Source organism: Python bivittatus, unplaced genomic scaffold, assembly GCF_059951505.1.
Source record: "Python bivittatus isolate LINGU-HERP-01145 unplaced genomic scaffold, Pbiv_v1 ctg000340_np1212, whole genome shotgun sequence".
NCBI lineage: Eukaryota > Metazoa > Chordata > Lepidosauria > Squamata > Pythonidae > Python > Python bivittatus.
Window position 1 is genome coordinate 12342800 of NW_028277056.1, and position 13704 is coordinate 12356503.

Consider the following 13704-nt stretch of genomic DNA (forward strand, 5'->3'; position numbering starts at 1 on the left):
CATATGTCACAGCTGGGCTGATCCTAGCAGGGGAATTTCTAGATGGGTAGTAACTCTGCAATCTGATGTGCACCTACTACCCACTAGTAATTCCCATTGAGTTCAAAAGGCAATGGTTGCAGATAGCTTAATTCAGCGCTCTTATTTGCGAATAGGTTTAGGATTGGACTATATTAACCCGTGCCATCCGGCAATACGCATACACTCGGGTCCGCCTCCTCCCCGCCCTTGCAGAACTCCGAGCTCCTCCGAAAAGACCCGAAGGCACCGCTTTCTCCTGATGGACGCTAGGGAGCGCCGGTGCTCTCCCTTCCGATCGCGGTTTTCCGTTTGTCCCCCTGCGGGCCCCGTAGTTTCTTCCGCGCATGCTCCGTCCAGGGAGCTGCGGAGCCGCCGAGGGAGCAAGATGTCGGGGCTTCAGGCGGTGCGGATCAGCATCGAATCGGCCTGCGAGAAGCATGTGCAGGAGGTGGGCCTCGACGGGAGTGAGACGTATCTGCAGCCGCTCTCCATGTCGCAGAACCTGGCCCGCCTGGCGCAGCGCATCGATTTCAGCCAAGGCAGCTCCGGTTCTGAAGAGGACGAGCCCGCTCCGGCCGGCGAGAGTCGCGAATGGCCCGGCGGGGACGAGGAGGAGGAGGAGGAAGGTGAGGGGAGTGGGGAGAAACAGAGAGCCTTCTCGAGGGGAATGGAAGGAGGCTCCTCGGCAGAGAAGCTAAGCAGGGTCGAACTTGATCAGCGCTTGGATGGGAGACCACCAGGAGATCTCGGCGCTGGGAAGTTGAAGAAACCTGCATAACTCTGCCAAGGACATTGCATGAAGGCAATGAAGGCTCACCTAGTCATCTCGGCTTGAAGGCAGATGTCCCGTGATTTTGCTTAGGAGTAGCCTTCCTTCATTTAATGACCAGATTTTTAAGCCACCCAGCTCCCAGATGGCTTGACAAACTGAAAACTGAATAAAATGCAAAAGGAAACCTTTACAGCATAAAGTACCACCATCATCTTGGGGCGGGGGGTGGAACCACAAAAAACACTACATTTTACCCACGACTAAAACAAAACTTTTTAGGTAGGTTTAAGTAGAGTTACTTTAATCCTGACCTGAAGATGGGTGGCGTATGCTGCCTTTCAGAGCTGCCCCCAAGGCAGTATCAAATGAAGCTGGAAGGGATCAAAAAGATCATTCCGCACAATTCCCTCCATTGTGCAGGAAGGCACAGTACAAACCCATTCTGGGGCGTTGTTGTGTCTTTCTGTGCATTCCACTTTGGTATGATCCAGGATTATTGAGCTCCATTGTTCTCATGTGTGATCTATGTGTATGTCCTTGATTGATTGATTGTGGGCAGCCAAGTCAGTGTCGACTCTTAGTAGCCACATAGATTTTCTCCATGATGATCTGTCCCTAACCTGGTCCTTCAGCTCTTCCAACGGCACCCCCATCGCCCCTGTAACTGAGTCCATCCATTGCTGCTGGTCATCCTCCCCTTCTCTTTTCTTTCAGTGTATGTCCAAAAAAACCCACATTTTTTTAAAAAAGGAAAGGACAATCTTTCTTTTTAAGGAACTCTCTTTGGGTCTGCTGTTTGATTGTTTTTTTAATTCCCTTTGCCTTTGAGAAGCTTGTGCATTTGAAAAGGAAATAAGGGATGCAATTCCAGAGCTCTTCATATTACAGAGTTATAGTAGTATTGATTTAAGAAAGGAATGCTGCTTTTAGAAATTCCAGTAATAGTTTAGTCTTGTTTTTCTCTTGTGTTTATGTTTTTCAGGCCTGATAAAATTTCAGCCTTCTCTCTGGCCTTGGGATTCAGTGAGGAATAACTTAAGGAGTGCTTTGACAGAGATGTGTGTGCTTTACGATGTCCTCAGCATAGTCAAAGATAAAAAGTTTATGACTCTGGATCCAGTTGTACAAGAACCGCTTTCTCAAAAGCAGGTACTAGGCATAATTTTTCTTTATCCTATTCAAATGTTTGTTCCAAGTTTATAAATCTTGGCTTGTAGAGATTTCACCCAGGGCTTTGGGAAGGGTGGGTGAAGCCCCCCTCTTTGGACTATGTGGATTTATTTCTTTGGTTCCCATCCAGTTTTTTGTCACTCTTCCCATATTCATTCTTCATGTTTATTGTTGTTTTTTCTGGTTTTTATCGTTTTTTATCTGTAACCACCCAAAGTCATTGGGAGTCGGGCAGCATATAAATTTAAATAGTAGTAGTAATAATAATAATCATGGTATTAACAAGCGAGGATCCTTACTCCAGATAAATCCTGAATCAGAGCTAGGTAACTTTGCCTTCTGGGTGTTTGGGGACTATAAATCCCACAGTCTCTTGCCGTTAGCCATGCTGGTTGCATTTGATGAGTCAGAAACATCTGGAAGCACCTGGTTTCATATTTCTGCATTAAACAAATAATGTCATATTGCTTCAGCCATTCCCATTAATGACAGGAGCAAATGTAGAAATATCCTTTCAGTCTATTACTGGCAGAGAAGATTGCATTTAAATTGATTTCAGTTCTGAGCTCCTTCTTCATTTCTAGAATCCTCAGGTTTTGCAGCTGATCTCCAAGAAAAAGTCCTTGGCTGGAGCAGCCCAGATTCTTCTGAAAGGAGCAGAAAGGTTGTCTAAATCAGTGGCTGAAAACCAAGAAAATAAGCGGCAAAGAGATTTCAACTCAGAATTGCTCAGGCTAAGACAGCACTGGAAGCTGAGGAAAGTGGGAGATAAAATCCTTGGAGATTTGAGCTACAAAAGTGCAGGTGAAGCCAGCTCTCAGTTTAGGGCATGATTTCTGTACTGTTGCTTACAGTGCTGATGTTTATATATACATAACATAGGTTAAATGTACCTGTTGGTGGAGATACGTGGGTGTGTGCATGCATGCAGAGAAATTAATATTTTTTTAAAAAGTCCAGCTTTCATCTTAATATAACTGCTGAAAAAAGTGGAAACCAATATGTTTTGCTCTGATTATATTTTTGCCTGATTAGTAATTCCTTATCCCTTTAGAGATTATATGGATTCACTCAAATCCAAGACAAGTTTCCTTGAAGCGGTATTTGATGCTTTAAAAATTATGCCCATATGCACACAGGGAGAGATGCAAATATGTATTGGATATTTCAGATCTATGTAATGTAAAATTTAAAGGACTGTTATAACTTCTCTCATTTATAAAGGGTCTCTCTTTCCTCATCATGGCACGTTTGAGGTCATAAAAAACACAGACATTGATCTGGATAAAAAGATTCCTGATGATTACTGCCCTCTAGATGTTCAGATTCCAAGTGATTTGGAAGGTTCTGCCTATATTAAGGTTTGTCAGGGTTATTTGTTCATGCATTTTATTTGGTTAATATGCTTAGAAAAGAATAACAAAACTCAACACTTTTTTTTTTTTTTTTTAACATTTAGGTATCTATTCAGAAGCAAGCACCAGATATAGGGGACCTTGGTACCGTCAATCTGTTTAAAAGACCTATTTTGAAATCTAAGCCAGGTATTGTTTCAGAATGTTAGTTGTTATATTTCGAAGAAGCATACTTTGAAAAATGATGTTCTAAAGCAACTATTGCTTTTGGGGACATGGAAAAATATTTTGTATGCTAATCTGAACAAGAATTTTGTATTTGCATGCTTGCTTTGTAGATTAACAAAAGCATGTTTGTATTTTGCTTTAGTGGATAGGACAAATATATTGTCATCTCTCCTCCCTCTTTTAGAACAATTTTTAGTAAATATCTTAAAAGTGTCAATGCTTGTGAATGGCAACTATGAAGATCTTTGCCATATCATTTGGGAGTAGTGTGAGACAGACTCCCTGTTAGAAATTAGGAACCTGCTTTGAGTAGCATTTCCTATTTAAGCATAGATGTTAACTATGTTCAATGTTATGCTGGCTTGTTCTTCAAATCATGTTATTACAATCCTAATTCATGTGGAATTTTGATTTGACTTGTTAATGTCAATGATACTTAGTATTTAATAAGATACTTAAGTATATGAAGGTAAAGATAAGAACAGTTAGATAAGATAAACCCATTTTGGCAGTTCCACCCAAATACACTGAATTCATACCACCAATTTGGATAAATTATCCACTTTATTTTGCAAATAATTACTAATAAAATATATGTGAGGGTTCTGTGGCTGTCCCGATGTTACTACAATTCCCAACATCTTTCACAGGTGTCATTCACCAGTCTCTAGAAGGCCTAGGCATGTCTAGGACATGTCTAATTTCTGAGACAATTATTTGAGTTGGGAATTTGCTAGCAATAACCAGCAAATCCCAAACGTATGATGGGAAAAGGGTGAGGTCGAAAGCTTTTTAAGCTTCATCACAGGGTATTTATAATGGTCTTGAGTTATATCCTGCTTTTGGCATCACATTTGGGGGCATGTTGCTTATATGATCCATTTCTGAAAAAACTTCTTTACTCATCCACAATCTCTTTTATGCACTGAAATGCAAAGATTTGTATATAACGCTGGCTGGTCCACACGTTGGGCTAAATGTGATTTATTTGTCTTTGACTTAGGCATGATTTATGGTTGAGCATGGTGTATGAACCCAGCTATTAAGTGCTGGGCTTTTTTTTCCCCTTCAGCTCTTCAGAAGCAGTGTGATATACAAGATGTAGTCTGAATTGTCCGTAGAGTATTGTGCATTTTGTCAGCCTTTTTGTCAACATGATTGCTTAATGCCTTGAACATTTGTATAAATACAGCAGTTCATTTTCTATTTTTACTGGTTTCTTGTAAGTACAGTTATTCTCTCTCTCATTCAGGGGCTCTGCATTGGCAAACAAAGCTGGAGACTGCACAGAACGTTCTATTATGTAAAGAAATATTTGCTCAACTTTCCCGGGAAGCTGTGCAAATCAAATCACAAATTCCTCACATTGTTGTGAAAAACCAAATCATTTCCCAGCCCTTCCCAGGTAAGATTTAAGAAAGTATTAAAAAGGAGAAATTGATCCACTTGTTTGGTTGAACAAATGGCCAAGATTCCTAAAGTGCATTTGGAGTGTTTTACTTAGTTCAAGTTATGTTGATTGTAATGGCTCCTCAGCAGTACTGTTTCTATCCCTGTAGACAGGGGTAGCTCAGATGCATGCCATGGACTGATCTTAACCAAAACATTGATCCTTCCTTCTTTCTTACCTTTACCTTTTACATTTAAGAAATCAGTGGCTGCGTATAGGACAACGAGAATGAAATAACACTATAAGTTGCACTTGCCAACATAAACCCCCCACATTGTTTGCATTTCATTTTGTAGGCTTGCAGCTATCCATTTCCTTGTGTCACTCCTCAGAAGACAAGAAATCCCAAAAATCTACCTCTGAGAAACAAGGTCCGGAGGACCATCTTTATGTTCTAGAACATAATCTGCACCAATTGATCAGAGAGGTAAAGAACTTTATTACAGCAGAGTTTCAGATTCTTGTCTTCATTGAATGTTCTGTAGCTTTTAGAGGTACACAAAATATTTCATGTTCAAAATGTTCTTCAAAACGAAACATCCTGTAGGTGCTGGACCTGGTATGACTTCAGAGCAGCCTGTTTTTACTTCAGCTATGAGATTGGATGTGGAAGGATGGACGTGTGGCAGCAGCTTATGCCCCTCTGTCCCCTTCTACTTTTAAGGGCCCCACCATTGAAGAAGTTATGAACTGCCTTTAAAAAGAGCTTGACTGCAACAGAGTGCATGATGGCATCATGCTGGAGGAAGAAAGAAGAGAGCTTAAGAAAGAAGAAGAATGGACATAGGAAAAGCCCAAGGGGGTCACAGCAGTAGAGTGGCAGAATTTGGAATGGAGCGGCAAGAACTTCAACATAGCAAGTCATCAGCAGTGATCCCTGGGCAGTGAGCAGCTGAGAGCAGCCCAGAGAACCAGCATTTGAGAGAGACCAAGAGTGCTGGCCCTTGAGGGCAGCCCAGGCTTCTGGCAGTGCAGAATGGTCTGGGGTGTGGGTAGAAGAACCAGGTTGGCCTAGAGCACTGCCATTCAAACAAGAGGCTCAGGACACCAACCACCCCACCTCTTAAAGATCAAGTCCAGAGATTAATATGAAACGTTTTGCATATATCCAATTTTATAGAGGTTTTGTGGGGGGGATGTTAGGCTGTATTCTGGCCACTGTGGTTTATTTATTTTAAAATTAAGCTATATTATTGTGGTTTGCAGAAGTGTAGGGTAGTTGGGCAAGGCAGCAATAAGTGCAATCTAGGAAATATTTCCAGCACAGGAATGTTTCGGTGATGCTTAGCAGATTTTCGGGCAAAGTTAATTGAACTGGAGAATGTGGCATAAGAGTGATATAGAGTTGTGTCTTCGTTTAAAATAATGAGTGGCACTAGAACTCAGACATTTTTATTGCTGGGAATTTTGTGTAACAGCATAACTTTATGGACTGTCTGAAGTCAAGAGTTTATTCCATTTGTATAATAAATTATGAAAGGTTACAGATGAAACATTTCTATTGTAACTGTATTCAGATGAGGTTTCTGTCTTTAACATCCCAAAATAATTGACTCTGGTTAACCTCAGTTCCAATAGAAGTGAATATCTGTAGCTCAGGGTTGAACAGTGGAGTCCTTGGTGATGTCAGAGCTTGGTTCTTTGTTTGCAGACATTTCATTACCGGACTAGGTAACATCATCAGGCTAGTGAGTGTGAGGTTTCCTCCTTGTTTATATACAATAGCTTGCCTGCCAGTGTTGGTGAGGGTGTGGTTTTCTCCTTGGTAGTTCCTTGATTAGAGTATTGTTTTCTGATCGTTTGTCTGGTGTTAATCCCTGTTTATCTAGGTGTAGGCTGCTGGAGAGAATGTGTTCTGGTCTTTTTGTTTCCTTCTTAGCTTTTTTATTGTCTCTTGAATGATGTATAAATGTGGTTTATCTCTATGTGTCTATGGATGGCTGATTTATCTAAATGCCAAGCTTCCAGGAATTCCCTAGTGTTTTTGGATTGGGCCCACTTGAACTACCTTCATTGATCTCCCCCTAGCAATGTCTCCCCAGATAAAGCATAACGTGTATCAGTTCTTCCTAGATCAGAATTTTTAGGGGTTGGGAGGATTTGCTGCTCTGTAACGCAGAGAAAAATCCAGGAAACTTTTGAATTTGTACAATGTGTGGAGAGTCTCAGGTTTGTACCAGGATCTAAGAAAGCAAATGGGATAATGCTCAAGTCTCTGGGGGGTTTTGATGTTATTGAAAAGGATTGGGGGAGAAGGGGCTACATAAAGGTACACAAAAGATTGGAGGAAGGCCTTCATACATATAAAGTTTAGCGAAGGGTCTTTTTTTAGGAATGAAAAGATCATGCTATCATGATTTTAGCGATGCAGCTTTGACCTCCAGGGGCATAAACCTCTGTGTGTTTGTGTGTGTGATTATTGCAGCCTTCTCCCTTCTTCCCTTTTTGCTCTGAAGGAAGGAAACCTTTGGATACACATCTTAAGGGGAGGCATCTCCTTGCTTCTTTCTTTTTATGCTAAAAGCCAGTTGATCCTATTGTATGCAATTATTGCTAAGGCTATAGTTCATCTGAGTTGGCCCTTGAACGTAGAATGGTAACCTCTTGACTGCTTTTTCTCCCACAGTTTCACAAGCAGACCCTGAGCTCCACCATGATGCCTCATCCAGCTAGCGCTCCTTTCGGCCATAAAAGAATGAGACTGGCAGGACCTCAGGCTTTCGATAAAAATGAAATCAGCTCCTTGCAACCCAGTGAGGGGCTGCTGGAGAAGATCATAAAGCAGGCCAAGCACATCTTTCTGAGACGCAGGTAAGTAATCCCATAGGTGGGGCTGGTTCCCTTCACTTGTACTGCCGTGATTTGCTGTTTTCTGTCTAACGGAATCGATGCCCGTTTCTTTGCTACCGTTTCTTATTGAGACATCTCCAAGCTAGTGAATGTCTGGGACTCCGTGAAGTATTAAACATCAAAAGGAATGAAGGTTGATTTGGGAGTATCAGTTAAGGAGCAAACAGAGTTTGTAAAAAACATTGGTAGTTTTGATGGCCTTGCAGGATATTTCTAAACTAAGAGCCAATGGTGGGATTTATTTACTTTTTTTTCATTTTAGAACTGCTCAAACAATTGACAGTCTCGCCAGCCGTATTGAGGATCCCCAGATTCAGGCGCACTGGTCCAACATCAATGATGTCTATGAGTCAAGTGTCAAGGTTCTCATCACCTCCCAAGGTTATGAGCAGATATGCAAGTAAGCATGAAACAGGGACCCCCCCCCCCTTTATGCCTTGCCTTCTTTTAGCAGAAGAAATTATTGGACATATTTAAGTTTCTCACTTGAGGTGGTCTCACTTGCCTGTATCTGGAATCTGGAAGTTTGAATATCTTTCTGACGGAGATCAGCTCGTTTGCCAGCTCCCTGAGCTCCACTAGTGTGGAAATTCAGCTGATGATAGCAAGTGACAGACTTTCTCCGTGACTGCAGCACAATTGTGGGATATCTTGTCCCATGTAGCAGAGGCGACTGCTTGAAAAAGGCAGTTTTATTCCAGCAAGGTTTTGCCTACTAGGCATTTCCCATTTTTATATAAAGTTGATGCCTTAGCGATGTCCTTTGTCACTCTTGTGTTTTTATTATCCTTTATTTCACTATGCTTTTAAATAGCAGTATGGCTTCCTGAATATTGCATTGACACCAATACAGTGAGATAATCTCTGTATGAGTATATTCATTGGTGTTTGCAAGATATTATTTATGCATGTATATTTATTTATGTATGTATATTTATTCTGTTTTAACTAATATTTATTCTTTTTATTGTAAACCGCCCAGAGTCACTCTGCAGTGAGATGGACAGTAACAAATTTGAAATATAAATAAATATAAATAAATAAATAATATGGCAAATTGTTTTCATATCCATAATTTAAACCAATGCTTAGCTTAGTTTGCTTTGATTTAAAGGTCATTAGGCTTAAAGGAACATTTTTTTATTACAGAGCAAGGAAACTTGCTTGTGACTTTAGCACCATCTAGTACAACTCCACTTGTAACAATACCTTGTGGTTTTCAAAGGTCTATTCAACTGCAATTGAATATTGGCATTGAACAGATTAGAGTAGTACATCGAGATGGAAGAGTGATCACACTGTCCCATCAAGAGCAAGAGCTACAAGATTTTCTTCTTTCTCAGGTAGAAAAACAAGATTTTTTTCCCATTCTGATGTGCGTGGACCTATTTCTTAGTAGAACTGACTTATTAAGGCAGCAGTGTCTTTTTTCAGAGTTACATAGGGTCCTGTACTCACACTCACACATGTACTAAAGCACCTTTCCTGGATCATTATCAAAATATGCTCATGCTGCTGGGCGATTATGATATTTTGATGCATAATCAAAGTTTTGATTCATACATCAGAATTCATAAACCAGCAACAACTCAAAGTGCAGATTCATAGGAATCTGCCTTATTCTGGTTTATTACGTACATACACAGAATCTCCATAATTTGACAGCAGATCACAAAAAGCACTGAGACTGGACTTCAGTTGTGTTACCTCATTTGGAACGTATTTAGCTCCTATGGTGCATTAATCTTACTATGCAAATGGCTTATTCTTTGGTTTTCTTGCCGAGGTGGAAGGGAAAATAGTAATAAGAACTACTATTATTTTCCTCGTTCCATTATTAGTATAAAAGAGATTAATTAAAATACCAAGGGTTAAAGAGGTTCACTAAACTACCAAGGGTTAGTTATGTTAGTGTAGCTCACAAAATAAGTGCTTGGCATTTTGAGAGAATGTAGCAGAAGCTACAAAAACAACTAAAGCACACCACTTTTTTCCTCTCCTTTTTTTAATTCCAGATGTCACAACATCAGATTCTTGCAGTTCAGCAGCTGGCCAAAGTGATGGGGTGGCACGTGCTCAGTTTCAGTAATCATGTGGGGCTGGGCCCAGTAGAGAGCATTGGCAACGCATCTGCCATAACTGTAGCATCACCAAATGGAGACTATGCTATTTCAGGTACTGTGTTAGTAATTGATTCATTGAGAACCGTACTTCTTCCTGTGCATCGCTTAAGCAGAAAAGAATTGCTGTTCCAGGAAGCAAAATAGTAAATGCACTGTACTCTGTAATTGTAGGGATGATCTTGAAAGCGTTTAGGTCCAGTAGTATAATTTTTTTTTTATAATAATATTTTATTAAAATTTTAAAATTACAAAGTTAAAAGTTAGAAATAAAAAAGAAAATGAAAAATACAAATTATAAGAAAAAGGAAAAGAAAATGTGAGATAAAGTAAAGGAAAAGAAGAAAGGCATGAAAAATAGATAGCTTCCAATCTATCTCTGGTCTTGAGAATAGTAAGAGTGTCCTAGGTGCTAGTTTTTAATGCATTAAATAGGAATAATTCTTTGTCAAAACATATCCCATTACATTTATAATCTAATCTTCAAATCCGCATGTAAGCTTCGCCCCGCCTGCATTTTGCAAATAGTCCATCAATGGTTTCCATTCCTTAAGGTAATAATTATTTGATTTTTCTTTTAATAAACAAGTCAGTTTATCATTTTCTTCCATTTCCATCAGTTTTAGCCATTCTTGTATTGTTGGTAGTGTCTGGGTTTTCCAAAATCGTGCATACAAAAGTCTTGCTGCGGTAATCATGTATTTAATTTTTATTTAATGTTTTATTTTAATTACTGTGCCAGCATGCTTTTATTACAGAAACCGTCTTTTTAAAATCTTTTTCTTCTACCTTGATTTTTTTAAAGTATGCCACCTTGTATTGGTTTTAATTGTTGTTAGCTACCCTGAGTGATGCATAAGTACTAAAACAGCAGGATATGCACATTTATATTGATAAAATAAATGCCAACCTTTCCCAACCTGGTGATTTTCAGATGTGTTGGATGTCAGTTCCCCTAATCCCCACTTCGTATATCTTCAGATCAGGGAAGGCTTCCTAGAAGGAAGGAGGGAAGGGAAGGAAGGAACATCTGAACCACTTAACCAGAAATGCTGGAAACAAAGTACATGCAAAGTTACACATTATCTGTAGTTTTCCCTAGTTCTGTTATTTTTTAAAGTCTGCAGCCCAATATTTATGACTATAAATCCCAGTAGTCGCTAGCTGTACCAGCTTCCAAAATAAGTTTTTGCAGTACTGCAGTCAAAATAAAGAATGTAATCAGTGAAGGTGTGGAACAGAAGGGATCATGTAGTAAGAGGGAGGAGATCCTGACTCAGGGTAGAAAGTTGCTCTGCCCAGCCCTAGAACAGTGAATAGTCCTTCCTTGCATTTTCTGCTCCCAAATAGGCATAGAACTAAATCCTAGATGTTTCCATTTAGTTCTGTTCAATTTGGAGCAGCCTAATTAGGAGTTCAAATGCCAAGGGAAGAAGAACATAGGAAGCTGTAATTGCTTGGTCCCTCAAGTTCAGTACAGGTAGTCCTCACTTAACAACCACAATAGGGACCAGAAAATTTGTCATTAAGCAAGGCTTCACATGACTGCACCCAATTTTACAAATTTGTTGTGGCAGTTGTTAAGCAAATCACGTGGTTCCCCACTGAGTTTGCTTGTCAGAAGCTGGCTGGGAAGGTTGCAAGTCACGGTCAAGTGACCCCGAGACGCTGCAACCGTCTTAAGTGCAAGCTGGTTGCCAAGCACCCGGATCATGATCACATGACCACAGGGCACTGCAACAGTTGTAAGTAGCTTAGCGCCGTTGTAACTTCGAACGGTTGCTAAACAAATGGTCATTAAGCAAGGACTACCTGTATAGACTTCTGATTGGCAGCAGCAATCCAAGTTACAGGAAGTTTTATTTTCATGTTGTATCGAGAGATTTGAACCTGTTATACATTGCTTGGGAAGCATGTGGTCTTCTACAGCTATGGCTCAGCAGTATTTCCAAGTAGAAAGGATAGGTAATAAACTAAATATCCCACGTCCACATGGTGTTTCTAATGAGGCTTAGGGTCTATATTACACTTCATGATTTGCACTGGCTGAGATCCAAGAAACTGCACATTTACTCCTGTATGCCCCAAAGAAACTTTGACTTGTGTTTCTTAAACAGTAACCAATAGCTCTTCTCGGTCTCAGGTTAATTTAAAACCAATTGTTGAATTGGCTAGTGTCTTTGCTGTTCAAAAATTATCCCACAGAGGAGAGGAGAGGCTTTATTTTAATTTGTATTTATTTCTGCCCATACTTGTGAAAAGTTAGATCCTGGCTGCTGTTGCTTTCCAGTTTGAATATAAAAGATATGCTGAAAGAAGAGAAAACAAAAAGAAGCCAAATATTTAATCAAGGCAGCATTAGAAGGTTGAAACTTGGCAATGTATTGGGCTGCCCTGATCAGGAAATAGGTTTGTTTAACATTGAACGCAGAATCAACAAGTTCTGTCCGTGGTGGTGGTGGTGGTGGTAGTAATAGTACTTGATGCTATTATACTGCGTTATGCAGAGTAGCATAGCACAGTATTATTTTCTATACCAGTGTTCTTCCCAGAGGGATCCAGAACAGTTTATAAAAGACCAGTGAAAACAATTAAAACATCAACAGTAAAGCAAACAATTCTAAAATTAAAAGTTTAAAAGAGGACTTGGTTGAAAAAGCCCAGTCTAAAAGCAGTTAATATGCTGTAAGACACATACATGTGCTTTCCTCTTCTCCTGCAGTACGGAACGGTCCAGAAAGTGGCAGCAAAATCATGGTGCAATTCCCACGGTGCCAATGCAAAGATCTCCCTAAAAGTGATGTGTTGCAAGACAACAAATGGAACTACCTGCGTGGCCCCTTCAAAGAAGTCCAGTGGAACAAAATGGAAGGGCGTAACTTTGTTTACAAAATGGAACTTCTCATGGCCGCGCTGACCCCTTGCTCCTAGGTTAAGGGATCGTCCAGCGGGATGGTTCTAAGACCAGCATAAGCTAAGTGAAGGTTTGAGAACAGTGCGTACATTCCAGAAAGCAATCTGTTTCTGATTACTGATTTCTCTTCAGTGATACCTGACTGCATCTTTTATTGCATATGCTGTATACAGTCTGTCCTGCAAGTTCTGAATGTCCAATTAAACTGTGACAACTTCTGAAATAATTAGCCACATTACTTAAGTTCAGGTTTTATTAAATACTTTAAGGGAAACTTTGTACAAAGGATATCAAGTTTACATTTATGTTTTGCATACACTGTTACTTAAATTGCTTGGTTACATTTGAAAAATGTGTTAATATCATGTGAACAAGGGCAGTCCAGAATTTTATTTGGATCAAAAGAGTATTTTGCCAGAGCAATTATTGGTTTGGCTTGCTCAGGAGCAGAAATGGTGGCGTTATTGAAAAATCAGTTACAGGCTTGGGTAATGTTTATAACCATTTGCTAAAAATGAGAGTAAAAAGTTTGCAACCCACTCAGGGCTAACATCTGCACAGAATTTACGAGCAACTGCTAGTGAATTAAAAATTGATATATCAGTCTGGAGGAGGTTTCACGGGAAGTCTTAGCTATAGTGAACATGTTAATATATTTTCTAATTTTTTTCAAATGATGAATCAGTTTCACTCATGAAACACTTGCAGCAGCCAGAGATGAATACAGAGTCCTATTACATCTGGACAAAGTTTTTAACAATAATGGGACTGCCTTATGTGATCTCAGTCCAGAGATATATACAATTAGGAAGTAAAATGTCAAG

General features: G+C 39.8%; 1 protein-coding gene across 1 annotated transcript; it reads left to right on the forward strand.

The window, feature by feature from the left end:
- The first annotated feature begins 368 nt into the window (after positions 1 to 368).
- On the forward strand, positions 369 to 13116 carry MED17 (mediator complex subunit 17). The gene is made up of 12 exons (XM_007434831.4): positions 369 to 647; positions 1776 to 1942; positions 2548 to 2767; positions 3188 to 3324; positions 3423 to 3507; positions 4799 to 4951; positions 5293 to 5423; positions 7623 to 7807; positions 8109 to 8246; positions 9072 to 9189; positions 9862 to 10021; positions 12689 to 13116. Exons 1-12 carry the CDS (start codon positions 407 to 409, stop codon positions 12895 to 12897), a joined length of 1944 nt encoding a protein of 647 aa, XP_007434893.1. The 5' UTR covers positions 369 to 406; the 3' UTR covers positions 12898 to 13116.
- Positions 13117 to 13704: the final 588 nt, after the last annotated feature.